The 27,375-nt window shown below is 43.8% G+C and overlaps 2 protein-coding genes and 1 non-coding gene across 7 annotated transcripts in view; 1 reads left to right on the top strand and 2 right to left on the bottom strand.

The window, feature by feature from the left end:
* Nucleotides 1-16,744, top strand: part of invs (inversin) — a 23,258-nt gene extending 6,514 nt beyond the window's left edge. The window contains exons 3-20 of one of the 5 annotated variants that reach the window (XR_005234202.1): nucleotides 2,386-2,485; nucleotides 4,341-4,507; nucleotides 5,753-5,926; nucleotides 6,520-6,687; nucleotides 6,826-7,006; nucleotides 8,001-8,110; nucleotides 8,380-8,551; nucleotides 9,700-9,855; nucleotides 9,972-10,093; nucleotides 11,166-11,273; nucleotides 11,366-11,472; nucleotides 11,542-11,754; nucleotides 12,551-12,744; nucleotides 12,917-13,466; nucleotides 13,992-14,134; nucleotides 14,852-15,317; nucleotides 15,914-15,985; nucleotides 16,082-16,144. Coding sequence is in view for 3 of the 5 variants with exons in the window: in XM_017425130.3 (XP_017280619.1) it covers nucleotides 2,386-2,485; nucleotides 4,341-4,507; nucleotides 5,753-5,926; nucleotides 6,520-6,687; nucleotides 6,826-7,006; nucleotides 8,001-8,110; nucleotides 8,380-8,551; nucleotides 9,700-9,855; nucleotides 9,972-10,093; nucleotides 11,166-11,273; nucleotides 11,366-11,472; nucleotides 11,542-11,754; nucleotides 12,551-12,744; nucleotides 12,917-13,466; nucleotides 13,992-14,134; nucleotides 15,914-15,985; nucleotides 16,082-16,197 (2,853 nt within the window). In the remaining 2 variants the exon portion in view is untranslated. Of the gene's footprint in view, nucleotides 1-2,385; nucleotides 2,486-4,340; nucleotides 4,508-5,752; nucleotides 5,927-6,519; nucleotides 6,688-6,825; nucleotides 7,007-8,000; nucleotides 8,111-8,379; nucleotides 8,552-9,699; nucleotides 9,856-9,971; nucleotides 10,094-11,165; nucleotides 11,274-11,365; nucleotides 11,473-11,541; nucleotides 11,755-12,550; nucleotides 12,745-12,916; nucleotides 13,467-13,991; nucleotides 14,135-14,851; nucleotides 15,986-16,081 lie in introns of those variants that run through there. The other 4 variants (XR_001808800.3, XM_017425131.3, XM_017425130.3 and 1 more) reach the window with 4 other exon arrangements.
* trnat-ugu lies at nucleotides 15,659-15,731 on the bottom strand. Its single transcript has one exon. It is a non-coding gene; the product is annotated as a tRNA-Thr (tRNA).
* Nucleotides 16,745-16,820: 76 nt separating the features above from the next.
* tex10 (testis expressed 10) lies at nucleotides 16,821-27,288 on the bottom strand. Its single transcript, XM_017425034.3, has 16 exons — nucleotides 26,847-27,288; nucleotides 26,444-26,649; nucleotides 26,178-26,365; nucleotides 25,758-26,084; nucleotides 25,448-25,660; nucleotides 25,106-25,358; nucleotides 24,895-25,007; nucleotides 24,000-24,247; nucleotides 23,387-23,522; nucleotides 22,228-22,397; nucleotides 19,892-20,069; nucleotides 19,013-19,229; nucleotides 17,854-17,934; nucleotides 17,548-17,732; nucleotides 17,252-17,462; nucleotides 16,821-17,153 (listed from the first exon to the last, which is right to left on the bottom strand). Exons 2-16 carry the CDS (start codon nucleotides 26,624-26,626, stop codon nucleotides 17,031-17,033), a joined length of 2,826 nt encoding a protein of 941 aa, XP_017280523.1. The 5' UTR covers nucleotides 26,627-26,649; nucleotides 26,847-27,288; the 3' UTR covers nucleotides 16,821-17,030.
* Between the last annotated feature and the right edge of the window lie 87 nt (nucleotides 27,289-27,375).

Raw genomic sequence — 27,375 nt, 5'->3', positions numbered from 1 at the left:
GGGGGGGGGGGGGGGGCTTTTGAGCTGACTAGAAAAATGTGGAAAAGGAAGAAAATAAATGAACAAAAGTGAAGAAAAAGTTCAGAGTGAGTTGATCGCAAAGAGAAGGCACGATGTCAGCTTGTCTCTTTTGTCTTAGTTTGGTTTATCACCCACCAATAAAGACGATATGACGTTGTTTGTTGTGTTAGCAAAAAATCTAATGAACCACTTGAAGGATTTTAGTGAAACTCTTGGATCAACTCAACTGATTAACTTTCAGAGTCAACCCAATTCAAGACTGTCGCCACAGCTAAGCAACCCTAGCAAACACAAAAATGGTGATAATGCCGTCAATTTTACACATATGGAGCTAAATTTTGGTGTGATAGTAGCTGAGAGTCCTCCCCAACACATATTTCGAGTGCTAACTGATCACACGATATCTTGTTTTTAATACTTTACCATTAACTGTTGGATTCAACCCCTTGTGTCTGTTAGCAACATGTCTCATGAACCGCTGGATGGATTTTAATGAAACTCTCAGAAAGTAACCTTTGGGTTTACATCAGCAACTCACTAATGTTTGAAATCAGCCCAGTTTAAGATATCTACCACAGCTTATCGACCTCAACCAACCCAAGAATGGCTATAATTCAGTCAGTTTTACAGGTAATGAGCTAAAATTTGATGTGCTGGAAGCTAAGAGTCATCCTCAACACATACTTTGACGCAATATCATTTCAGATTGCAATTAAAGTCATTTACAAAGTCTGACCAAAACAGCAACTTTGTTCCCTCTCATCATAAGATGTTCTTAACTCTGGTATAAAAACCGGCGGGCGATGTGCATTGCTTCACAGAATACTAGGCCTTTATATTGTAACATGAGTTTACCATCAGAAATAAAATAACTTTTTTGTCTTAAAAAGCGTGTTCCTTCTGCAGATGTTTGATATTTGCAGACGGCATGTGTGCTCATTTGCACCACCGACTTAGTAATTTTTGTTAATTACAGATGTTTGTGGTTAATTTTGGTGAAGTGCCCGTAAAAACTCGACCCCCTCGCGGAAAAAAACAATCGCTTCCCATGACGCGGCACATGTGCCGAGCAAAAACACACACACGGACGAAATCACACGCACCTATAAAGTGCCGCATCTTCCATCGTTTGCTCCCGCCCTCTTTTTTTTACGCGCACGGAGATTTTTCCTCGCAGGGAACGCAGTAACTTCGCCCGTTTTAAGCCTCTGCCACCGCTTGGCGAAGCGTGAGAAAGCGGCAAGCATGACGGGTAATTGCCATGCTGCACGCAGCGTCGACAGGAGCGTTCTTTTATGAGGTGGCCGAGGGGAGGGAGAGGAGAACGGGAGGACACCAAAGTGTTCCCCCTCTTCTTCAAAGGCCTCACTAAACCCATCGAGAACTTCAAATTTTTCCAAACAAAAAAAAAAGGGGGGGGTCATAAATCTGCGGATCTGTTCCCGTTTTTTTAGACGCCGTCTGATTCCAAGGCTGCTGATGAAAATGTCTGAGGAAGAATCTCATATTGTGTCACGAGTTTTTGCCTCCGGCGTTTTGTGTGTTTAGGGGCAATAATTGATTTCTGTGTTTTCGCCCCGCAGGGCTCGCCCGAACCCCGGCGCCCCCATGCGCGCGCGCACACACAACCGCGCCGCGGCGTGTGCTGCAGTATTAATGAGACATGAATAAGACATGAAGAGAGAGACCCCCCTNCCACCACCACCGCCACCCTCCTTCCCCAGCTGCTTCCTGTCTGCAGATTACCCAGCTTTCACTGGGCTCTGGTTAAGTGGGGCCAGGAAGAGATTTAACCCCCTCAGCGGGAGTAGACACCCAGCATACAAGTGTGCACGCACACGCACACACACACACACACACACACATACACCACCTACTGTTAGCACACATCAGCTCCTTTATTATGTTATTGGAAAGTGTGTGTTTTACTGTATGATTGACTGCAAACAGAGCCCCGGGTGTTTAATATTAGCCTGGAATAAGAACCAGGTTTAAAATGTTTTATTATAAACTCCTCTGTGCTCGTTATCTATTAATTCAGACCACAGAAGAAGTGTAAATTAACCCCTTCAGCTCCAGGTCAGCTGCATTGCTAATAGTAGGGGAAAAAAAGTAAGAGTTTAATAACATTTTTCTCTGGTTTTGCTATGCTTTTGATTTTTTCCCCCTCATTTATTTTGGCAGCTCTTATATATATTGGAAATGTGTGTCAAATATTTGAGTTTTCTGACTAAACCTGTCTCTGTCCAGATGTGAGGTGTCCTCAGAGCAAACTGCCTCCACCCGTTCAGTTATCCGCTTGATACGGAAGTGTTTGTTGTTTCAGGTCAAGTTGTGACCCTACATCATTTTTTTTTTTTTCAGGCTTCAGCGGCGTCCAGCTCAGGTCCGGCTTCTCTGGGCTCCCAGGTTCACGCTGCCGCCGTCAACGGCGACCGGAGCGCCCTCGTCAAACTCATCTCAGGTCAGCGTCAGGGCTGCCGCTAAGGACAGTTTTCACTTTGATCAATCTAGCGACTCATTTTTTCAATTATTTACTCAATTTAAATGACAAATTTCTTTTTTGTTAGTTTCTTTTCATTTTCTCCACAGTGTACCATAAAGTAAAATGTAAAAAAAAAAAGAGGTTTAAAGTTCCAACTCCAGCATGACGAAGAAATAAAGGGAAGCTCTTATTATTTATGTATTTAAAAGTAAAAAGCCTGAATATTTAGCATGTTATAAGGGTGCCGTTGTTCTACTGCAGTAAAATGTGGAGAGAAACCCTTTTTTTTGCAGATATTCAGTCACATGGTGTTGCTTCTCAGAAAGAGAAGAGAAACAAACACAACACAACTATTTAAAATGCAATAATGGAGCCTGGAACTTTACCAATGTTGCTTTAACTTACACCACATATGAGTTGTATTTATTATTTTATCTAATATATATGATTTATTTTCTTTTTATTTAGCCCTTTGCAATATATATATATATATATATATATATATATATATATATATACAGTTAAATGTGTGTAAATCAGGCAGAAGTCAAATGGATGCATGCACAGGTGTTTTGTTGAGTTGTGTTCCCCTGTTGGATCTGTTTCCCACCACCACCACCTAAGAAACCTCCGAAATAGTTGATTTTTAGCCTTCGAGAAGTTTTTCTCCTACTACAAAAAAAGGGGCCAAACAGCTTTTTACTTAAAACACCATTGAGTAAAACAACAGAGAATAAGAGGAAAACCAAACAAAGCTGGTGGGGAATTAGATCTCGATGGGGGAACAAAAGTCAACACAACACCGGCTCAGTATTATCGAACATGAGCCCAGATTCTGGATCTAAAAGTGTCCTCAAACATTTAGTCACTGAATAATGGAGCAGATAGTCAATCTGTCTAATTGCAAAAAAAAAAAAAATGCATTTAACAGTATAAAAAAAAGAAAAAAAAACAACTTAGTGTTTTTTTTTTCTTTTTTTCTGCAGCTTCTCTGTCTGTAAAGCGCTCTTGTTCTTCTCCTGCTGCTGTGAGCCAAGAAAAACCTTCCAGGGGCAAACAAACCATTCTTTTATTGTCAGCTAGCTTGAAGTGCTCCCATAATTTAGCCCCAGTCCGCCTTCGAAAACTTAACCCAGCTCATTAAACACTTGTCGACGCCGCGGACTGCTTCATCAAACGGATATTTTGAAAGTGAAACAGCGGAGCCGGTTGATGGAGCCGAGCAGAACCTCGAACCCACGCTCGTGTCGGTGACATGGAAATTAAAGCAAATCTAAGGGCAGCGCAGCGTCGTTATACGTGACACCACATCTGCGTAACAATCAAACTGCTGCACAAGCAGGAGTGCTGGTTTCTAACTCAACACCAGGCTCCAAAAGAAGCTGACTGCAATCTTTTGTAAAACCTTTGAAGAAATGATAATATTAATAATCACATCTACCCAAATAATGGTAAGACTTAAAAAGTTTTGAGGTCCATGCTGTTAATGGCGTTGACTATCATACAACTTATTATAAGCATTTGCTCAGATTTCTTTAATAATTGTTTTTTTTTTAGTGTAATATGTAGGAAGAGCAAACTGTTATAGTTATGAGCTAAAAACAACGAAAAAAACAAATAATCCTCTTTACATATTGGCCATTAGCTGTCCTGGTTTTACAAAATCTGCATCAGTATTAGCCATTTAAAAACCCATCTTAATTAAGAATACAGTAATTTCTTATAAGACCTCAGCCAATTAAACAAATAATTTTGCTGGAAAAGAAGGAAACTGATTGTTTTTCTGAATGAAACTCTAACATATATAAACTGTTTGTATCTGTTCCGGTTGTAGCAGAGCCCTCGCTGAAGGACCACGAGGACCAGTTTGGGCGCACCCCTTTAATGTACTGCGTTCTGGCCGACCGCCTGTGCTGTGCCGAGGTTCTGCTGAAGGGCGGAGCCTCGGTCAACAAAACGGACCACAGCCAGAGAACCGCTCTGCACCTCGCTGCTCAGAAGGTACAAAAAAAAAACAGAGAGAGAGATTTAAACACTGGAACACACACAGACTTTCACTGTTTTATATGTCATCAACTCTTCATAAATTCTGCGATTAAAAAAAAAGTATAAATGTGTGATCTGACTGAAGTTAGATGGCAGAAAAAAACGTGTGCAGTCTTTAGGCTCCAGTGGGAGGCTTGTGCCCCCTAGTGGTTCAGAGGTTCATGTCAGGTAATACCAACTGCTTTATGATGGTTAAACACAAACACTGAAACTGTGAGTTATATTTACACCTTTTCATTTGTAAAAATAGGTTTTACAAGATGTATGTTCTGTTTCAGGACATTTTTACATAAAAACAATTCCTGCGTTTTTGTTTTTTTTCTCTGTATTTTGAATTCTGAAGAATGTGTCAACTGTTATTTTTTACATTTCAGTAACTTAACGATATGTTCTTGGTGAGGGTGTGCTGATAAAGGCTCATCATATTATTGAGAAGAGATGGAAAGGAATAAGTTATTGGGATCTGTCTCATAGGTGAGGTGTGTGTGAGTGTGTGTGCGTGTGTGAGTGTGTGTATGTGTGTGTGTGTGTGTGTGTGTGTGTGTGTGTGTGTGTGTGTTGGGGGATGCTGGTGATGGGAAGCCCTGTCTCTTTGACATCTGATCAATAAGTGGCTGAGACAGCAAGAGAGGCCAGGGATTACTGATCTAATTGGACCGAGAATGGAGAGGACAGGATTACACACACACTCCTCACTGTCGAGATGCATGCTCACATACAAGATAGATCTGTCAGGCTGCGGCTTTGTGGTCTCAGCATGGCAAATATACAAAACACACGTGCACGGGGACATGCCCGTGTGGCCACGGCAGCGTTGTTTTGTACAATGCATCCCCCAGAAGGGGGACGGGGGGGGGGGGGATTGTGTGTGTGTGTGTGTGTGTGTGGAGGGGGGCAGTTAAAGAGGCCAGAAGTGAGGGTGATAATGATGTGGAGGGGATGACAGTCAGAGACACGGCCGCTGTTTACTGTTTAACAGCTCATCACAGGCACTGAGCAGCGAGGCAGGAGGAAGGCGACGAAGATGGATGACCTGCGGATTGAAGCAGACGCCGCTCAGAGCCCGGGGAGCCTGTGTGCGCTCGTGCTTGTGTGTGTGGGAGTGTGCGTGTGCGACACTGCTGCTGGTTTGTGACTAATGCTGAGGTGATTTCTGAAAAATTCTCGTCAGCACAGTTTGTCCCGCTCGTGTGTTCGCAGGGGAACATGCGCTTCCTGAAGCTGCTCCTGTCCAGGCGCGCCAGCTGCCTGCAGAAGGACCTGGAGGGGATGACCCCGCTCCACCTGGCCACCCGCCACCCGTCGCCCAAAGTCCTCGCCCTGCTGCTCAAACACATCGGACCCGGAGAGGTCGACACGCAAGACAAGAACAAGGTTCTGAAGCAGAGTCACGCACCAGAAGTTGTCGAACTGGCTGTAATTTGTGCTCCAGTCTGGGCGTCTGACCTGCAAAGATGGAGCTAAAGATAGTTCACTTGAAGCACAGAGAACTTGACCACAAAATCAGAGAAGTGCACGCATACAAGAGCAAACGATGTAACAGTCTGTGTCTTTGTTCTGCGCTCTTCTGATAAGACTACAAACACACAGTCTCCTCTGTCTGCAGCAGCCGATGTGTATCTGACATCAGCATTTAGTTTTGTAATAACCCAATATGCATCATCGTGTCAGATGACTGTAGTTTCAGTGAATCTCAGAATAGCACACTATCCGTCACAGAGTCTCTATCTTGGGTTACAATCTCTGCCTGCTGCTGGATCTTCAATATGAGCTTTGTGTTCCGTCATATTTCCCAACCGTGTCGTAGTGGAGTAACTGTTTTCTTTTTTTTTGAACGTAAGCGGAAACCTCAGTTGTGCGTGTGTGTGTTTACAACAGCCCCTCCTTCCTCTTGTCTTTAAATCTTCATTCATTCATTTTTTTAATTTACCCCTGCTTTTTTTTCCTTTTCTTATTTTCCCCTGCAGCAAACTGCTCTTCACTGGTCGGCGTTTTTTAACCGACCGGAGCACGTCCGCCTTCTGATCAAGCACGATTCCAACATCGGCATCCCAGACAGCGAGGGCAAGATTCCCCTGCACTGGGCGGCGCACAGTCAGGAGGCGAGTGCCACGCAGACCGTCCGCTGCATACTGGTACACGCTGAGGAGCACGTACTGACTCACACCCACGGCTGCATTTGTCGCTGCATTTGTCATCACCTGCCCTCCTCACCCATCAGTCCATGTGTCTTCTTTTATGGTGTGTGTGTGTGTGTGTGTGTGTGTGTAAAGGAAGCAGCACCCACCGAGTCCCTGTTGAACTGGCAGGACTACGAGGGTCGGACTCCCCTGCACTTTGCTGTTGCCGACGGTAACGAGGCAGTAGTGAAGGTGCTAACGTCTTATGGGGGCTGTAATGTGACAGCTTATGATAACCTCTTCAGAACGCCGCTGCACTGGGCGGCTCTGCTGGGTGAGTGAACACACACGTCCTAAATACAGCCTGCGAGTCAAATCACTGCTCACTTTCATACCCCAACATTTTCTTTAGTTCTCTTTCGTTTACTTCATTTTTGTCTTTGCTAGCAGCATGGTGTTGTTGCTCCACCTGTCAGTTTTTGCATCACTTTGGTTCAGACCAAAATATCTGAACAACTGTCACAAGAATGACAATAAAAATCTGCACAGGCAGTTTGAGTCCATGGAGATAAATCCTTCTTTTGGGAGCGAGTGTGAGTTCATGCGTCTGTTGTGTTAGCGAAATATCTTATAAACAACAGAGCAGATTTTAAAGAAACTCTCAAACAGTAATCATTGCCCAAAACTTTGGCATTAATTGTTAAGGTCAACCCTGTTTATCTGGCCATATGCATTCCTTCGAGGCCTTTAATTTCTCCGACTAGTTCTCTGGATGCATTTAGTCCAAGCAGTTTGGTCTTCAAAACTTGTTTTTTATAACACACAAACAGCTGAAAAATGTGCACACAACCCAAGATGTCCACGATGCCAGAGCACAAACTGGGATTTCTGCCTTTCAGGAGTTGATTTGAGGCCCTGATTGTGTTGAGAAGCACAATAACTCCATTCAGCAGGGAGCTGAAAAAGGAGGCAATACTGGTTCACACCAAAGTATATTAATGCAGTTATGTTTTGCTGGTGGATGAAAGCATAAAATATTTTGCCGTTTCATTAAACATTACAGGCTGTGTGAGCTGACGAGATACCGCTGAGACAGTGGGAAACACAAAGTTAAACTCATATTTCTTGAAAAACAAAAAAAGGTTAATTGTTCACATTGCAAACTACAACCTAAACTGCGGCACATGCAGTTCACCAACCTTGTAAAAGTAATTTCACAAATTAAAAAAAACTATTTGGAAGGACAATTTGGGAATATATGAGTTTTTTATATCCTTGACTCTGCCATTCTCACCTTACTAACCTCCTACTGTAAACACATTTTTCAGGCCATGCCAAAATTGTCCACCTGCTGTTGGAGAGAAACACGTCAGGCACAATTCCTTCAGACAGCCAAGGAGCGACACCGCTGCACTACGGCGCTCAGAGCAACAACGCTGTGAGTTGTGTTGTCATGCTTCAGTTAAAGATGGCGTTGCTGATTATTAACCTGTGTCGTCCTGAGAGTGAAGAGTTTAAAGGTGAAAGTTCAATATGTGGTATTATTGTTTGCATTTAAACACAGCGTGAGTGTGTTTTTCTTTGTTGGCAATAAGTATCTTCTTTCTCTTCACAATTAGAGCAATAACGGAAAAAAAAGTGTCTTTTCGCTGCGTGTCGAGAGAGCTCGGTTAATGAACTGCCTTTTGTCTTTCTCTGCGCGCGAAGGAAACTGTTGGCGTGTTTCTCTCCCATCCATCTGTGAAAGATGAACCCGATCTGGAGGGGCGAACAGCCTTCATGTGGGCCGCCGGGAAGGGCAGCGATGATGTCATCCGCACCATGCTCGCCCTGGCCCCTCACATCGACATCAACATGGCTGACAAGTACGGCGGCACCGGTGAGAGCGAAGTGAATCAAAGCTCCTCCGAGCGGCCTCGGCCTGGCAGCGCCTCCGCCTCTCTGTGTGCTTCCACCAGTCGTGATGCTTTACACAAACAGGCACACACGCGGGTTGTTACGGCCTGCTGCCGAAGGCAAAAGGGCAGTAATGTTTTTGCCCACGTTTGTGTTTGTTTGTAGCATGAGCCAGTCAATGGATTTCAATTAAACTCATGTACATCTACAAAGGTTAACCTTTGGAGTCACCCTTTCAAGTTGACCGCCACAGCTAAGCAACCTTAAAGACAGCCAGTTTCACAGATATTGAGCCAAAATGTGGTATGGTCAAAGCTGGGAGTCATCCTCAACACCAGGGGTTGGCAACCCTATCCTGCATGTTTTCCTTGTTTCTCTGCTCCAACACACCTGATTCAGTGGTTAAATCACCTCTTCATGTTCTGCAGAAGCCTGTTAATCACCTACTGATTCAAATCAGGTGTGCTGGAGCAGAGAACCAAGTAAAGCCTGCAGGACGGTGGCCCTTGGGGACCAGGATTGCCTTCCCCTGCTCAACATACTCCAAGTGCTAACATGTCTTATGATATGTCACAATCTTGCATCCCTTCAAGAAGTGCTAGCTCTTTAATTTGACCGGTTTTAGGCTGGGGATGGTGATGTCAAAAGGGGATTCCCGGACAAGTGCAGGGGAGCCAGTGGGACTGCAGATCGAGGGAGGTCTCTCAATACTGTCCTTTGACATGCATGCAGCTGTACGTGCTCAAACTCAAACTCCACACTCTGACCCCACCCCTCTCCCCAAAGCTGTTTGTACACATAATCTTCATGCCAATATTGTCTCTGCTCAACCAGCTGCCCACTGTTTATACATGAACAACATGCGATGCTAATGAGTCGGCGTGACGGGGCAGTGGAGCCGACTGGTGCCCACATCCTCTTCCCTGCACTCGACTTTGTTCAGTGCTGTCTGGGGACCAGAGTGAGGAGGACTCACTGCATCACTCCTCATTAAATTTCTCTGTCTGTTTAACCCTCCACTGACCAGGCTCTATCCACCGAGGAGCTGCAGTTAAGGGGATGAATAGAGGATGCCCCGAGGGTGTGTATTATCCTGTTAGACTCAGGATCTTGGTGTGTGTGTTTAAACAGCACTCCACGCGGCCTCCCTGTCAGGCCATGTGAGCACGGTGAAGCTGCTGCTGGAGAAAGGAGCGACGGTTGACTCTCGAGATGTCATGAAGCACACGCCGCTGTTTCGCGCCTGTGAGATGGGGTACAAAGACGTCATACTTACACTCATCAAAGGTGGGCGTGATCAGTAATTACTGGAAATGCGCCAGCAGTAATTAAACATTCACGAAGTGTGTGTGTGTTTTGTTGTTTCCTTGTATTTAACAAACACATTGGTGCCCTCATCACAGGGGCTGCACGTGTGGACCTGGTAGATGTGGACGGCCACACTGCTCTGCACTGGGCGGCTCTGGGAGGGAACGCTGAGGTCTGCCAGATTCTGATGGAGAACGGGATCAGTCCCAACGTACAGGTACGGGTTTAAACGAAAGGATCAGTTCAGATTTTTGCTCTGTTTTCGGCCATCTGGTTTTTTTCGGAGCAACAGCAGCAGTATGTTGTTGTAAATGTGAGTGTTAATTTCTAAACATTTGGCTAATTTATTAAACTAAAATATGCTCTTTTCCATCTCAACTCATTTAATCTACTATTCATCTTCATCATGCACTGAATTATTAAAAAGAAAATTTTAAAAAAATCATGTAGAAGTTAAAGTTATAACATAAATCTTTTTTTACTAACCTCAATCAGCAAGTATTGTTCTTCTGTCCATATTGGAAAAGAATAATCTGAATTAGTGTCTAGAATGAATGAAAGCACAAATGACAGTGGACATAAAGACAAACCAAGTACCGAACCGTGCAAAAGTCTTGAGTCCTCCCTCATTTCTTTATATTTTGCTTCTAAGCAGACAGATTATTCAGACTCTTCAAAGTGGTTCTGATCAACAGTTCTTTAAGCTTTTGGAGGGTCTTTAAAGTTTTGTTTTTTGGAGTTTGGATGGTTTTTCATGTTTTGTGGTTTGTTAAGCTACTTAACCCTGACTTATGAATCATTCGGAAATCTTCTAAAAAGTCTCCTAAACTCAAGGAATGAACCCGTGTTGTCTCGACACAAAACAGACAACAATTTAAATCGAATCTTTAGGCTCCTGGTAGAAGCTTGTCACAAGGACACAACTTGTTCCTGTTTTTTAAAGACTTGACTCTCAGAATTCATAACATGGTATAGCATGTTATATCCAGTTCTTTTTTTGTTCTTTTTTTTAGACCTGACACTTCTTATTTTTGCACCATCTTCATTTTTAGCACAATATGCTGTCGTAGTCAGATTCAAGGACTGGACAGAAAATAGAGAAAAAGGTCAAAGGAAAACTTTGAGACACCTTCAGAAAGCCTGAAGAACTATTGATTAAATCCACTTTCATAGATTAAAAGAAAGCCTGGCTCCTTGGAAGCAAAGCATAAAGAGAAAAAGGGTTGGACTGAAACATTTGCCCAGTATTATGTGTCGTGAGCAGACAAATAAAGTCAGGCTTCTTGCAGGATCATGCAGGACGGACTCCCCTGCAGTGTGCTGCGTATGGCGGTTACATCACGTGCATGGCGGTTCTCATGGAGAACAATGCTGATCCAAACATACAGGACAAGGAGGTGAGGAATTGCTGGCATTAGCGTAAATCCTCATCTGTTTGGGTTAAAAGCAAAAGTTCAAGTGGTCTTTTTTTTTTTTAATGGGCGCACAGGGGCGGACTGCTCTCCACTGGTCATGTAACAACGGGTACCTGGATGCTGTGAAACTGCTGCTGGGCTACAACGCCTTCCCTAATCAGATGGAGCACACAGAGGAGAGGTGAGGACCGAGGCAGTCATGAAGGCAGCATGTAAATAATGCATAAACAGCACTGTTTGTGTTGTGCAGGTACACCCCTCTGGACTACGCTTTGCTGGGGGGCCACAGCGAGGTGACCCAGTTCATGCTGGAGCACGGCGCTCTGTCCATAGCAGCCATCCAGGACATCGCCGCGGCGTCCATCCAGGCCGTCTATAAGGGTTACACCGTCCGCAAGGCCTTCAGGGAGAGAAAGCAGCTGCTTATGCGACACGAGCAGCTGCGCAAAGACGCAGCAGCCAAGTGAGACACACAGCATTGTGTCTTCTCTGAGTTTGCTCCCTCCTCCACACAAATAGTAAACCGAAGTTATCCTTTTTCTCGTTTTTGTCTTCCTGATCGGTCTCTGTCTTCCTCCTCCTCCCATCCAGGTGGAAAGCATCACACTCTATTCCTATCAGTCTTTATTTCTGTCATGTGTACACACATGCATCTTCCCTCTGTCGCTGTCCTCCGGTTTGCTCTTCATTTGTCATTTGCTCACTGGTCTCGCCTTTATTTTTATTCTCACGGTTTTTCAAAAGTAAATTTGTTTCAAAGGGCTGCAGAGGTGCCGTACTTTGTTGGTGCGCCAGGCAGAAAATTTTGACTCAAGGATAAGAATTTTATCTTTTGTTCCCCTTGTTGGACACACCAGGCTCTTCTGAACTACAGGCCCCATTCATCCAAACATTTGTTCTTTTTCATTTAATGTGTGAAGTCCAAACTACATAATATAAGAAAAGCAAGGGTCATTTTTCCCCTCCAAGAGGAAGCTGGGGATCGAACCATCAACCTTCTGATTACTATATGGTTCCTCTTCTTCTTCTTGATTACAGCCACACAAAAAAAACAAACTGAACAAACTTTAATCAGTCAGTGTCAGCTTAGCTCGTAATAAAACCTATTTGAGAAATATCCACACAAATAAACTCTTCACTTTGTTTTACCAAGCTGATTTCAGCTCTTCCAGTGGTGTTCTTTTTTCTTTCTACAAAATCATATACCTCAACTAAAAAGGCTTCATTTCCTTTCCCCCCCTCTCCCCCTTTGTGTTCAGAAAGCGAGAAGAAGAGCAGCGAAGACGAGAAGCTGTACATCGAGTTTCCGTGAACGCTGCAGACAAACGAAGGGTTTCACTGGTGAGAGCAGAGCAGGAAAAGCTCGCCTTAATGAGCATAAATGATTCATCGGTGGAGGCGAAGAAATCATCCAGAGGTGAACCCACAAAGACCAAAGTGGAGAGGCATAGAGGTACAACTGGAGTTAATAAATGATAACATTTATTAGTATTGATAAGATGTTAAATATCTTTTCATAAGAATTTATTTTTTGCTATTTGTGGGAAAATTGGACGCAGCTGGAAGTTGTGTTGTTTTTAACGATTAAGTGAAATATTAAAAGGACTTTTTCTCCGCCTCACCAGCTCAAAAGAGCAGGTTTTCCAGAAGAAGTAGCGCAGCCAACCGAGCTGAGGCTCCCGAAGCTCTGAGCTGCGATGCTGATCTTTCCCAGACCACCAGGCTGAAGGAACTTCTGTCTCCCACCAGCTGCAGGGAGCCACCCAGTCTAAAACCCACACCCCCCACCAGGCCCAAAGTCAGGGAGCGATCCTCCTCAAACACATCAGCTCCCGCCACCCCCGTCTCCGGCGTGGACCAAAGAGAGGTGAGTGCCAGGGAATGCATCCCCCTGAAAAAGAGAGACAGTCGCCCGAGTGCCTCTGGCAAGAGTAATGCTCACGCCTGTCTACAAAAACACCGAAACCACAAGGAGCAGACTTCAGAGAAGACCCCTGTCAAAGAGCAAACTGCCTCGTTAAGAAGCAATTCGTCTTTAGATCGCAAGCGGCCCTCGAGAAGAGCTCAGCCCGGCTTGCCGGCACCGGTGTCAACAATCGCACGAGGGCAACATGACAGAGAGCAGCTGAGGAGGAGGAACGAGGCTGCGCGCGTCATCCAGCGAGCGTGGCGCAGGTTTGTACCTGGAGGAGACAGATCAGTGACCGAGATTTTTTTATTTATTTATTTTAACTCTGGTAGTCCCATGTGGTGCCCACATGTGTCCTCCCCCACATCCATGCCTCCCCCGCTATCATTCACACGGGAGCAGAGCGTGGGAGAGGGGTGAGACAAGGAGGCAGGGGACAGAAAAGCTATAATCTGGAACTTTCATACTAGTTTAACAAGAGGCTAAAAGTTCAGCGGGGCTGCTTTAATAGCTCCCAGCAGCTTCTCCTCAGTTTTCTTCTCTTCTTAAACTCGCTGCCTTTCTCTAAGTGGCTGCCAGTCCGCCACAGGAGGCCCCCCGTTTCTGTGCAGCCTCGCAATTATATCGTGTACATACGGCCTATTAAGTGCCTTGAATAAACTGTTTACTTTGTTTACGCTTAGTGAGCACTGGTGTGAGGACTTGCCAGGTTTTGAGCCTTTGAACGCAGTCTGAGATGGGTTTTTTATTGAGCTGTGTGCTCGTGTGTGTGTGTGTGTGTGTGTGTGTAGGTTTTGTGCACGCAGAAGAAGAGAGGTGAAGGCCCGTGAGGAAGGGGAGTCAAGTGAATCAAACTGCAGGAAAAAAACGGAAAGCAGAGTTCAACTCGGCAAACCAGCACTGAGTAAAAGCTCTGTGCTGCAAAGCATCTACGGTAAGAAACTGTAATATCGCCCAGACCAACTGTTTTGGTTTTCTTTTTTTCTTCTTTTTTAATGAGAAACAGCATGTCAAATAAGTACAAAGCAAATGTCTTTTTCAAGCATGTTTAGATTTGACTTGACTTGCATTAAAATTTACTCAGACTGGAGTCACACTTTCAAAAAACACAAATTTATGTAGTAGCTTAGTGATTGGGATGTTTTTATCTAAGCTCCTGACATAAAAAATAACAATAATTTATTTGTTTTTACGTGTGGTGACATCAAGCTGCAAATCTTAATGAGTTAGTTCAGCTCTTTTGAAGTGGTTTTCTGTGAAACGTTTACGAACGATTATATCTGACGTCGATAGGCACTGAGACTGCTGCTGTGGATGCTATTTTATAAACTTTTAAACCACCGTAAGTTTTACATAACACCCTTATTCCAGCAAAAATATTATAATGTTCATATTGGAGTGTCCCGGGCTGCAGCGGAAGTGCTACAGCTAGCTGCAGCTGCTGCTAATTGCATTTTTAATTTCCAGATGTAGAACAATACTGTTTTTAGTTGCTAAAATACAGAATATATGAGTTATGAACTGAGCCAGGGGATCATTATAAAACCGAAATCGTTCAGTATTAAATAAAAATGTGGCAGTTTTTAACTATTTTTGGTTGCAGGTTAAGAATTTGGTTGGAAACTGACAGGTAACCTGTGTATACACACAGGTGATACTGCAGCTCACAATATATCGGCATCATCATCCCGGTTTCCTGCGTGAAACTCCTGCCAGGGTTTCGCCCCTCAGACAGGTCCGACCTTCATAGCACATCACCAGGTGATGATAGGAGGACAGGCAGAAACCTCGCCCTGCCAGCGCGTACAAGCGCGCGTGGCCTCTTCCACCCGCGGACGGACCGAAAGAGTCCCTCACTCCGAACCGTGCCTTCTGACGCCGGGTTTCCCTCCTCCTCCTCCTCCTCCTCGCCTCGCCTCCCTCCTTCTCTCCTTCTCTGTATCTGACAGTCCTGGCACTGTGAAAAGTTCAGAGCTGTCAGGGGGAATGTCAGACGACTGCGTAGGGGCGATCCGCTGAACACACAAAGCCGCTCACAATGCCTCACACACGTTCGTGAGACTTATTTTCTCACCCTGGTCTCCTTTATTTCCATGAAGCAAAGAGACGTCGGACAGGTAACATGGCGCATTTCACGCTGCTCGCCTAATTGTTATAATCTAATTAGCCCTGTTAAACCATCTCCTAAGGTTATTCCAGATTTCTAATCTATGATTTCTAACCCATTCCTCTGCAGTGGAGTTTAAATGATGCAGTCCGACTGACTGGAAAACATGCATCTGTAACAAATGTTATAAATACAAAATTACAGACTCTAAGAAATTGTATTAAATCTTTCAAACAGTGAAGCTTTAATGCTATTAAGTCAATAAGAGCTGCTCCCTGGCATCTGTTTGAGTTGTTTGGGTGTTTAGTGGTAGAAAACGACAATAAAAAATGATCGAAAAAGTATAATTTTAGGCCCTAGTGAGGATTGAACTCACGACCCCTGGTTTACAAGACCAGTGCTCTTACCACTGAGCTATAGGGCCTGCAATAGTTTCAAACTTGTCACTTTGGGAATTTAAAGACAACAAAAGCCACCCTGTCATACCTGGGCTTGTCAACCAGTTCTACAGGACGGCCGTCACCCAGCCTCAGCTGACTGAACCACAACCAGAACTGGAAACGGATTCAGATGTCATGCGAGCGTTTGTCTCCATTCTTCCTGTAGGCAACTCGGTGGTGAAGCGTGGGCGTTCGTTTCAGTCTCATCTGGACATCCCCTTTTGCACCCAGAGCCAGCGTAAGCGCGCACACACACACACACACACACACACGAGGACACTTCTTCGCAGAGTTGCAGATGGTTAAAAGTGATTTCGTGCTCCTTGCTTTTCAGTGAGTGGTTTAGATAGAGTGCACCTGACCGACACCTTGAACCAAGCCAAGCAGTACTCCTACCACCTGAGACCACACAGTGCCGGACAGGGGACGAGAGGCCGCGGGAAACACTGAACACACACACACACGTATTATTCCTTGATGTTTTCTCAGCTGGCTGGCACTCTCACCTCCTATAGAATTACTCAGCACAATGTTGGCTCCGTGTGCCAAGCTCTCTGAAATTAAGCCATATATGACATCAGAGCCATGACCTTACAGGGTGGGGGTTCAGTCGACAGAAACGGTGTGTTTAAAAGATAACCTTTCATCCATTGTAGAAGGAGCGCAATACACACTCCACCCCCCCCCTTGTTCTCCATCGCTGTCGCGCACGCACACACTGAGATAACCTTTCTTCGTGTTATGGAGAATGAGGCAGTCTATCAACAGCCGGTCATACAGACAGCCCACCTGCAGCAGCGGCCGACACACACACACACACAAAACTCTGGTCTTTAAGTACTTTTCCTTTCAAGAGAAACTCCTAATTACTGAACTTTTCATGTTTGTTTACACACAAAAAATCTGCCTTTTGTCATTTTACAAATATATAAAATATATACCTCAATGTTTCATGCTTTTATGTATTTTAAAGAAGAAAAAAATAAAACAAAACAAAAATTCACTTTGGTTTTACTTTTCCTTTATTCTGTTTTTACTGTAAGTTTTTTTTTTAATTCAGTTTTTTTGTACTTAAGTCATTTTCAGCAACAACACTAACTTAAAAAAAAAAAAAAAAAAGACAAAAAGTGTGAAATTAAAGAAAATTTAAGACAAAAGACAAAAACGTTAAGTTCCTTCGACAAAAGCATGGAAGTATTGTGTTTGTCTGAAATGATGTATGAACTCGTCGCTGCCGAGTTTTGGATGATGAAAAAGCAACACACCCGCTGCTCGTCTGATGGTTAATACATGTCCCGGAGGCCCAGGTTCCCACGGTGCGCAGAAGAGCCGTGAGCCACGGTGACGCTGTAACAGTACAGCAGGTCCGTCAGCCACTGCTCCCTGGTCGTGCCCCGGGAGTACCTCTGAAACACAAACGTCCGGATTATAATCAGGTGACAAACTTTCACTTCCCGATTTTTTTTTTTTCCCCCCCTCCAGAAGCATTCGGGTGCATGTTTACCGTGAGATTCTGGATGATCTCCTGCAGCAGAGCGGCGTTGGCCAGCAGCTGGTTGTGCAGCGGCGTGTGCTGCAGCAGCATTGAGAGGAGCTGCCCGAGCTGCGGCAGCTCCTCCTCATTAAGATCTCTGACATGCATCGATTGCAGAACGATCCGCAGCAGACGAGGAACGCTGCTCAGCGCCGTCACGCAGGAGCCCCAGATCGCCTCCCTGCAAAGACGCGACACCGAGACATTTCAAAGCCCCGCTGTTCGAGGTCCTTATTATCATTTTGACTTATCGTTTCAAAACGCACCTTTTGTGGTCGGTTTCGGCAGGCGCCTCCTGCTGCAGGGTGATGAGCAGCGCCATCAGGCTGAGGCAGCATTGAGACAGGAAGCGCAGCACCGGCTCAACGGGCAGGATGGACAGATCCAGTAACCTGGAGACGGCTCTCAGCAGCCCGGCCGCCATGCTGTCAGGAACCACATCCAACCTGATCTGAGACAAGACACAAATCCATCATTGTTAAAAAATAAAAAGAAGAAAGAAACAGTCCAGAGAATAAAACATCCAAACTGAAACTGAGCAAATCTGTGGGTTTATAAAAAGCAGTTCTTACCAGGTATTTGAAGATGCCATTTTGCAGGATGTCAAAGCACTGAGACTTTGAACCAACAGCTTCCAGGCAGTGGCACACTTCCTGTAAATCAGACATTTATGGTAATATTTCCAGATGTGACCACATGAATCAGTGTTTGTTTAAAATAGTTGCTACAAACTTCTCCCTCTCTTTTTATCTTCACTGTGGCAGCTAATCGGTAAACAAGTGTTTTTAATAACCAAAACTGTTCCCATTCCTCATTATTCTTACATGTACTACGACAGGTGAACACTCTGATTCATCGTCCTAAGAAATGATTTATCAAGAAAAATAATAAGTTTAGGAAAGAAAGCTCAAGTAATGACATTTCAGCAAACTAAACCTTTCTGTTCGAATTAATGTCTCATTTCTTACTGGAGCAGAAATGACACCAAGTTCAGGCCTAAGAAAAAAAAGAAGAAAAAAAACCCACCTGGCCACTAACTTTTTAAAAGTGAAAAATAAGACTCCACTTTTCCTCATTAACTTGAAAACCAAATCAAATTTTTTTATGGCCTTTTATCAAATTGAGGCACGCGAGTCCGCACCTGTTGGCATTCTCTCCGTCATTAAAAACAATCCCGTCTCATTACCCGAACCAGAGCTGACACGGTCCGTTTCTTAATGCCCCCCCCACTCGCCACTCGCCTGTGATTGACTCAGACAGGGAGATGAGAGAAGCAGGATCTGAGGCTTTAATTGAGGGCCTGAATTAGTGATTATAAGCCCCCACCCCCTCCACACACACACACCAGCTCACACACACTTGCCCCAGGGCATAGTTAGGTTAACGGTAATTTCTGTGCAGAAATGTCAACTCTCCCATCATGCCACGGGCTCTCATTAGCATTTGTGCATATCCACCATGCCTGATAACCACGCATCTCCAACCTGCGCAACACGATAAAGGTTCCCCTCTCAGCAGGAGTGCCACGATAAAGCTTCCCCCCTCTGAGCTCTATGTGAGGGACAGAAACAGACCAGGGGGGGGACTGAAAGACCACATCTGTGTCCAGAATTTCAACTCTCTACACTTTTCAGAACGTCGTCTTCTTTGCCTTCACTTACACGTCTCAATCTGGTCTAAATTCGGTCCGTTTACCTTAAAAGGTGGCGGTAAAAAGAAAGAAACGCGCACCTCAACAACATCCCAGTGGTGCGTAAACTGCTCCAGCGGGGTGGGGTACAGGCAGATGGGCGCAAGCGAAGACGGGGGCATGGCGCTCTCGTCTTCCTGCAGGCTGGAGAGGTTTTCGGACGAGAAGCCCATGAGGGTGGAGAACAGGAAGCTGATGTAGTCCACGTCCTGCACAGCCGCTTCCTGGTTCCCAACCGACCAGCCGCTCAGAGAGGACCTGAGGGACACAGTCGACAAGCGTGCCACACAGTAAACCACATTTGCCTTGAGAAACTTTGAACACAGAAAAGCTTCCAAGTTGTTCTAATTTTCCCTTCATTCTTCGTGGCGTCTTCCTAGTATCTGCGATGCCATGTTTCACAAGAGCATATTCAAAATAAACATGCACGTAAATACAGTTATAAAAGTGATTCCTAGTCCTCGAGGGGAGGGGGATGCATCTGTAACAGCAGGGACTGTGTGAATAACAGTGTTTTGTGAGGCCTGGGAGGCACATGCAGACAGTCCTCTCGATGCTCCATGACGATGCTGCATTCCAGCCTCCCAAAGAACTCTTTGTATCAAATCTATGCCCAACTCATATGAACTCAGTACATTTTAAAAAAAAAAAGGGTCAAAAACATGACCTCAGAGAAAGGTAAGCTGTGGAAAAAAGCAGCTTCTACTGTCAGCAGTGAGCTGAATATCAAATAAACAATAAATCTGTATCTGAACTGATCAACAATTAGGTAAGAAACATCAATGATTATTCAATGAAAGCACAATACTGCCATCTTATGGTGCCTGATTGAAAAGTCGAGACTTTAAACATTTGTAAACCATCTTTTTTTTTTTTCTTAAAGGAATGTCTCGTTGACAGGGGTGGGATCACAAGCTCACCTAAAGTGTACGATACGGATCAGAGAGGCGGCGAGGCTGGAGGAGATGCGTCCAGCGGTGCAGCAGCCACTCAGGTTGGCCAGTAGAGGCTGGTGCATTTTGGGGAAGAAGTAAAGCAGCTGGACCATTTGTTGCTGGGACTCTGGCGGTAACAGCACCACAGGTCCTTCCTGTGGATCTTCAAAACACAAGCGCATCATTGTGGTTACACAGCCGCTGAGGTTTCTTCACATGAGGGACAGTGATTCTTGGATAACTAGTTTATGTTTGCACCAAAAAAGAAAAAAGGCATAGCTACTACTGTAAGGGTGCACATAATGTGTGTGTGTGGTGTTCTGTCTGTCTCTGACGCACATGCTGATGTCAAAAGACCTCAGACAAAAGAAGTCTTGTGATGGTGAATTGCTGGCTCTGCTGCAGCCTCTATCCGACCCCCCCTCCCCTCGGCCCTGTGTCACACACCAGCTTCAGTATCTGACAGTCCTCCGAGCCGGGCACACACACACACACACACACCAACTGCAGCTCTGTTTTAGTGGCAAACATGGAGCCACACTGCCTCCTAGGGGACATATACTAACCTAATGGATTGTATATTTAGCAAAAAAAAAAAAAAACTAAGGCAAACATACAGAACTAGTGTGTGGAAAATGTAAACTAATATTCAATAGCTTAAAGGAACCACCTTTAGACGCAATAGCCTGAAGGATTTGTTTTCTTTAAGACCGTGTCTGACTATAAAGGTTTATAAGTATTGATTCTTTCAGCCAGTTTTAACTGAACATCAGCTGTCGGACAGACGGTCTCACATCTGACTCCAAATTACTTTGGAGTACAAAAAAGGTTTAAGATAAACTCAATGACTGTAAACTTCTTATGTCACATGGCTGCAAAACAAGCACAAACTACTGTGTTTAAGAAAGTAATATGAAATCTTTGTGTTGCCATTTGGTTTACACATGTTGCAAAAAAAACTCCACATTGGTCTCAAATGTTCACAGGTCCGAGAACTCCTCCAAACAAGCCAACCTGTTCAGTCTTTTTTTAACTGCACTGCCATAAAGTGACGTTTAATGAGGCCTGCAACGTCTGACCTTGGGGTAAATGTCTTTCACATTTCCCTTCTTGAAGGCTTAAAAACTGTCGAATCTTTGACTTACCGTATTTTCCGCACTATAGGGCGCCCTGGATTATAAGACACACCATCAATGAATGGTCCGTTTTTGAACTTTTGTCATATAGAAGGCGCACCGGGCTGTAAGGCGCATCAAGCGAAACAAAACAGCCCCGTCTTTTCAGACATAAGCGACAAGTATATACGCCTCCACCGCTCGCTCAGGTCCACAGAGCCCTGCACGACTCTTACTGAGCCTTAATGCTGCAGCGGTGCAGCTTTGTAGTTTACCAAAGTTGTACTCAAACATCATGACGTCTTACATATATAAGGTGCTCTGGATTATAAGGCGCACTGTGGTTTTTTGAGAAAATTGAAGGCTTTTAAGTGCGCCTTATAGTCCGGAAAATATGGTATGTAAAGAATCTCTTTAACTGTTGAATAAATATCATATCATTTGGAAATGGCCTTCCCAAACTGATAAACAGCTGCCGTCTTTCCTCCATGGAAGTGTGTTAACCCACCTGAATCTGCTTTTATTAAAGTCCTCACACTTATTAATAATCGATTTATTAAAGTTAACTTGATTAGCAGCACCTGGCTGATATGATCTCCATGGAAACAGTAGGGATGTATCTTGTTTTAAACACACTGCTTCTGCATTTTGGTTTAGTTTTAGTTAAATAAATAAAGCAGTGTAATACATTACACACTGGTGTTCATCTAAAGTCCAAGTCACCAGATTTAAAGACCCAATAAGAAGAAGACACGAAAAATCCTTGAAGAGGGGCTACTTTTTAAAAAATATATATTATCATTATTATTATTATTATTAGCATGGCTGCATATATGCAAAATTTGAATTTCTTAAGTACACATACAAGCATCAGTTTACACAAAGAGCTTACTGTTGACAAATCAGGAGACATTTGTGTTTCTGAATTTAAAGCAGGAATATCTACAAATAACTCTGGCACTAACACAAAAACACAGAGCTACGCTGAGGGAACCACCGCTTTATTTCCCTACTAAAATCTTAAACAGAATTATATTCTACTGAAAACCTCAGGTAGGGTTGCAGCTTGTTGTGATCAGAGGTGAAATGTTCTTTGCCTAAAACATGAGGCAGAATCAATAACTGATAGGTGAGAGTTAGTGACATTTAGGACTTTTACAAACCAAGATGTCCACCTAATAAAACACGTTAATTACAGCCGCTCACCGTAAAGCCTGCAGCTGTATGTCTGCAGACTGTTGAGAAGATCTTTGTTGCCCCGAGAAGCTGCAGCCTGGATGGAAACAATGAGCTGGGCAGAAAGCGTCGGGTTACGGTGGCCCAGCTGGGACAACTGCACAGGGAGGGACGCCAACCAACGACACAGCACCTTGCTCCTGCAGACAGAAGGGGTGGGGGGAAAATACGCAAACAGCTTTGTGTGAATACAAAGAAACAAATCCAGGCTGAAAATTGTTAGACTTCAAACAACCGTGACCACCAGAGAGAGAGAAACCTACTGCCTGATACATGTTTATAGCTGTGATGTTAAACAAAATCTAAAACAAATTTCTGAAGAAATGATGCTCAAAGTGCAAAGGGAAAATTCTGAGCTCAGCTACAATGGGAGTCAATGAGACTTTAAGTGTGCAAACTCTGGGGGGAAAAAAAAAAAAAAAAAAATTCTATAGCAGTGAGAGTAAAAGAAGACAAAAACAAATAATTTGAATGTTTAAACATTATAATATATTTTTCACATACTTTCTCATTTGTATGCATTTTTTAGAACTATGAAACAATACCTCAAATTTAGCAAGAAACAAAACAAAACAAAAAAAAAACTACTTGTTACATATAAAACTCAGGCACTTGAGTAGTCTTCTCTAATATTTAAGGCTCCTGCATTTAATAAATTCCACATTGAAATAAAGAGGCGTGTCTGAAGAAATCAATGAAAATCTCCCGAGAGAGGGGAAATATATGCAATGTTTTTTTTTTTTTTTAATTCTCAAAGAGTATGTTAATTTTTCCATTTTATAAATGTCGAGAACAACTGGATACTACTCGTCCACGCTGGGGGGTGTTGGACTTAACCACCTTCTTGTAATCACTTTCTTACTAGCCACCAGAAGTGCCTGGAATAGTTTACCATCACCTTTATTCCTTTATTTCCCAAATATAGACTTAGAAAGGCTTGTCTTATTTGGGGTTTAAACACATCATTTAACCCCCTGCTGATATCAGCCCAATAAAAATATCTTTTCTCAACAGCTGCACTTCAGTAACAGTTTTCTGCTGTGGCTTTAATCATCATCATCATCATCATCATCATCGCTTGGCTGAACTGTAAATGTCTGAAGACGTTAACAACGAGCTCCGAGGTTACCTGGTGATGTGCGCGTGTCCCTGCTCCTGCAGGTACAGTTTGCTGAAGAAGGCGAGCAGCAGCGACCGCGTCTGCAGATGAAGGTTCCTCTGTTTGTAGTAGACGTAGACCGCGGCCAACAGCTCCTCTGTCACTGCTGCACAGAACACAAATACAGATATACTGAAAGCTGAAGTTATCTGTGACTTAGAAATGTTTAATGAGATCTCTCGTGGTCCTTGCCACCTTTACACCAACACAGATGAAGAAAACAAGATTTTTTTTTTTTCAATGAACAGTTTTATTATGCATCTATGTGCTAAAAATCTTTCCAATTGAATGCTTTAATCAAACTTTTATTTCAGTTTTAGAATAAAACTTGTCATGAAAATTTTATAAATAAACCAGAAAAGCACCCTAATCAGATCCATCCAGCCCTGACTGAGAGGAAAGTCTGTATCAAACAGATACTAATGAAAATCAGGAGTTCATGCTATATATGTTTGTTAACCATCTATTTAGTAATATGCAGAAGTTCAAAGCTGTGTTTCTGACAGAGTGGAGACGTCTTCGGACAGAAACTGTTGCCGCTCAGAGGCCTCCGCGTCGATGAAAACATGCGCACACTGCTTACTTTTGCTTCTTTGCGCGAGCGCCAGCTTCCACACGGTGCCCAGCAGCATGTGCAGCTGCTTGTAGCTCAGCTTCACCCCGCTCCCCAGGGTGTCCCGGACAAACGTCCTCAGCGGGGACAGCCAGTCTCCGTCCGCCTCTTGACTGGGACCCTGCTTCTGGCTGAGGGACACCATGACCTGGCAGAGAGTGATGTTCAAGGCCAGAGGCTCCACGGTCGGAGCAGGAACAGCTGCAGTCTGTTTACTCCTGAGGAGAGGGAGGTAAGATATCAGGACTCACAACTTATCACTGGAATGTGTTTATTTAAACCAATTTATTAATTATTGCACACAGAGAAAACAACAGAAACAAGAACATACAGGTTGATTGTATGCAGCTTTAATAATCCTGAGAAGTGATGAAGCAGAAACTCAAGTTTCACTTGTTAAAGATCCTGTTCAACTGTTACTGAGAACAGAACGTGAACGGCTTTTCCACAACAACCAATCTGAATGCAACTAGTTTTACAAAGCTGTAACTTTATAACTGTGTCTTGTTATTTAAAACACAATTGATCCCTGTCAGATGATCTTATTGTTTCAGCAGTTCTAAGGAATCTATAGGTAATAAACACTTGGAAACATTTCAACAACATTCAAACAAAATTTAACCCAAAAAAGGAGCCATTCACAGCATATTTTACAAAAATTATAGTCCAAAATCTGTCCAAGATTTATGAAAATAATTTTGGTTTTGTACAATTAGAAAGGTGCACTAATCAATACTTCAGAAACAGAAGAAAAACAGGTTGTGGACATGTGAGGAATTGATATTTAACAAAACAAAACATTTGCAAATGCTATAAAAAATGAAGAAAGACAGTGAAGGAAAAGTGTTTGCCAACATGTTCCTACCTTTTGACGTCACTTTTCTTCTTATGTTTTGGTGTGTCCCGCGTACCATAAGGAAAGTTTTTTATGAAGTGCTGCTTAAAATCGCCCACATATTCCTTACGTAACCATGCATCCTAAACAAAAACAAGGCTTATTGTCAGTTTTGATTTGAATAAAAAAAATACACAAAAAGCTAAAAGAAACATATCGAGCTATTTGTGCTGCATCTCACCAGCGCGTCCTGGTTCTCCAGCTGGGTGGGCAGTTTTCTCAGCAGCTGCAGAATAGTCAAGACCTGGAACATGACAGACATGGCATCCGGAGTGAGCAGGTGAGAGCCCTCCGTGCTGTTCCAGGAACAGTCGTTAGTGCAGGTTTCAACCCAAACCTCCAGCAGCAGAGGCACGAGTGTAGCAGCAAACCTCTGAACTGTCTCGATCGAGTCCAGACCCTCGCTTATTGAAGCTCCCGAGTCCACCTTAGGTCTGCTCAGTAAAATACGTGAAACATTTGCTTAGTTTTAGGACACTTTGTTCAAAAATATGGTGAGCTCCAAAGTTCGCATATCCGTTACCTGAGTCTAAAAGTGGAGTGGGGAGACGGTTTAGCGCCAGAGTTTTCGTACACTTTAACTTCGACTTTCTTGCAAATCAGATCCTCCCAGTTGAGATGCAGAGGCGTAACACGGCCCTTCCTACTTGAAGCAAACACTCCTTCAGTTCGTATCGACAGATCACCTTCCTCCACTGGTCTTTCCTCAACGACTGCCTGCAGAAAGTGGCCAAGCCTGTAACACGAGCAGAAAAAGAAAAATACCACAAGTCTGACATCCTAATTCGTTAATTTTAAAAATTAGTGAGCTTGTGAGCAGGTTGTCTCTGTACCTGAGAAGAACAGACAGTCGCCACTGCTGGCTGGTCACAGTCCTGTCAGGGTTCACCGTCAGCGCCCACGTTTGGCCTTTGGCGCCCAGGGACTTTTTGGCTCCCCCTGTGTTCTGCCTATGAGAGATCAGCTCCAGGAAGTTCGTAAGGAGCACGGCAGGTCGAGCGGCGAGCAAAGACGGGTAGTGCTCCAGGAAGACATCCAAGACGTTCATAGCATCCTCCTGGATGCCTTGCTCGATGTGGGTCATGGCACAGGACATGTGAGCGCTGAGGAGGGGGAAAAACGGAGCCACTCTTTCTGCAGGCACAGACTGCGCAACAAACCTGCAAAGCACATTCAGAAAGCACGCTGCTTGAGACTGAAACACGACTTCACCAAATGCAATGAGTTTTCAGCGAACGTGTTCCCTCTCTCACCTGAGCACACGGGTAGCTGCCACACGAACGTTACCATCCTTGTCTGTGAGAACAGCAGCCACTTCGGAGAGCAGGCGTGAAAGATGCTGCTCCAACAGAGAGGGATTACCGGACAGCAACTCTCTTAAACCCAACAAGGCACTGTGTTTCACATTGGCGTTGTAATGATGCAGCTGAGACAGGAGATCCTGAGAAGAGAAGGGAAATTTTAAAATCCAGAGCTAAATTTGTAGAATAAAATTAAATTTGAAGTTTGTTGTACCTACATTGATACCCAGTTGTCTGTGAGTTGTGGGGCCACTTGTGTCTCTCTTCAGTTGTTCAGACAGATAGATTCCCCTTGAGCGAAAGTTAGTATTGGTGGCGTTATCCGCCTTGGGTTTCTTCTTCCCCACTTTTAGCTTGACCTTCTGGAAATCATCCTGCCTCTTCTTCTTCTTGGCCTTCATCTTTTGCACAGTAGATGTCTCTCCTTGACATATAATGAGTTTATTAACTCATGGATTGATTTCCGGTTATGTACATATTGCTCAAAATTTACTCTAAACGATAATAGTGATAATAATAAAAAACACCAAGTACATCAGAGGAGCTGCACGTTTGCATTCACATGCTAATTGCTAACATGCAGCAGCATGCATAGTGAGTGTTATGTTTCCTTAAACTTACCAAAAAGGATCTGTCTTTATCCGTCAGATATTTACACAACATCAAGCATCCAGTCGGTATGTACTGTTGAAGATATATTCACCCAGCGAAAGACTTTCAATTTATACAAAGATATTTCTTCAACCTCGTCTTGGCTGTTACTGGGTCCTTTGACTCGGCGTGTGCATGTCTACAATGCTACAGCTCAACAACTACGGAGCTAACGTTAAAAAGAAGGCCTAAGCTTCTACATTTAAGGTTAATTGTAGGTTTTTTTTAGCGCCGTGTTCCGTTTCATTTATATCAATGTAATAAAAATAACCAAAATTAAAATAACACAAAACCAAGCGTCTTAAAACATGCAAACGCTCTAGGAAAGCGTGACGGTACGTCTTGATGTAACAAATAAACGCACCCACATAGCTGTCTATATATGTGCCTTACGAAAATAATTTATTTTAAGTTTTTTAACAATTTAACGAAAAGTGACAGCCATGTCAGGGTAATCAGATAGATTTAGCTGGCCTTACTAAATTTTGTGGAGGTATAA

Source organism: Kryptolebias marmoratus, linkage group LG16, assembly GCF_001649575.2.
Source record: "Kryptolebias marmoratus isolate JLee-2015 linkage group LG16, ASM164957v2, whole genome shotgun sequence".
In the NCBI taxonomy this organism is placed as follows: Eukaryota; Metazoa; Chordata; class Actinopteri; order Cyprinodontiformes; family Rivulidae; genus Kryptolebias; species Kryptolebias marmoratus.
The sequence above is the reverse complement of the archived record's forward strand: the minus strand, read 5'-3'. Positions and strand labels throughout refer to the sequence as shown.

Bases quoted from the DNA above. Each gene is read 5' to 3' on its own strand.
- tex10 (XM_017425034.3), bottom strand. From the start codon at position 26,626: ATGAAGGCCAAGAAGAAGAAGAGGCAGGATGATTTCCAGAAGGTCAAG. The intron at 26,366-26,443 runs GTAGGTACAACA...TTCTCTTCTCAG, and splicing joins ACAGACAACTGGGTATCAAT to GATCTCCTGTCTCAGCTGCA. The intron at 25,008-25,105 runs GTGAGATGCAGC...GTTTTTGTTTAG, and splicing joins TGGAGAACCAGGACGCGCTG to GATGCATGGTTACGTAAGGA.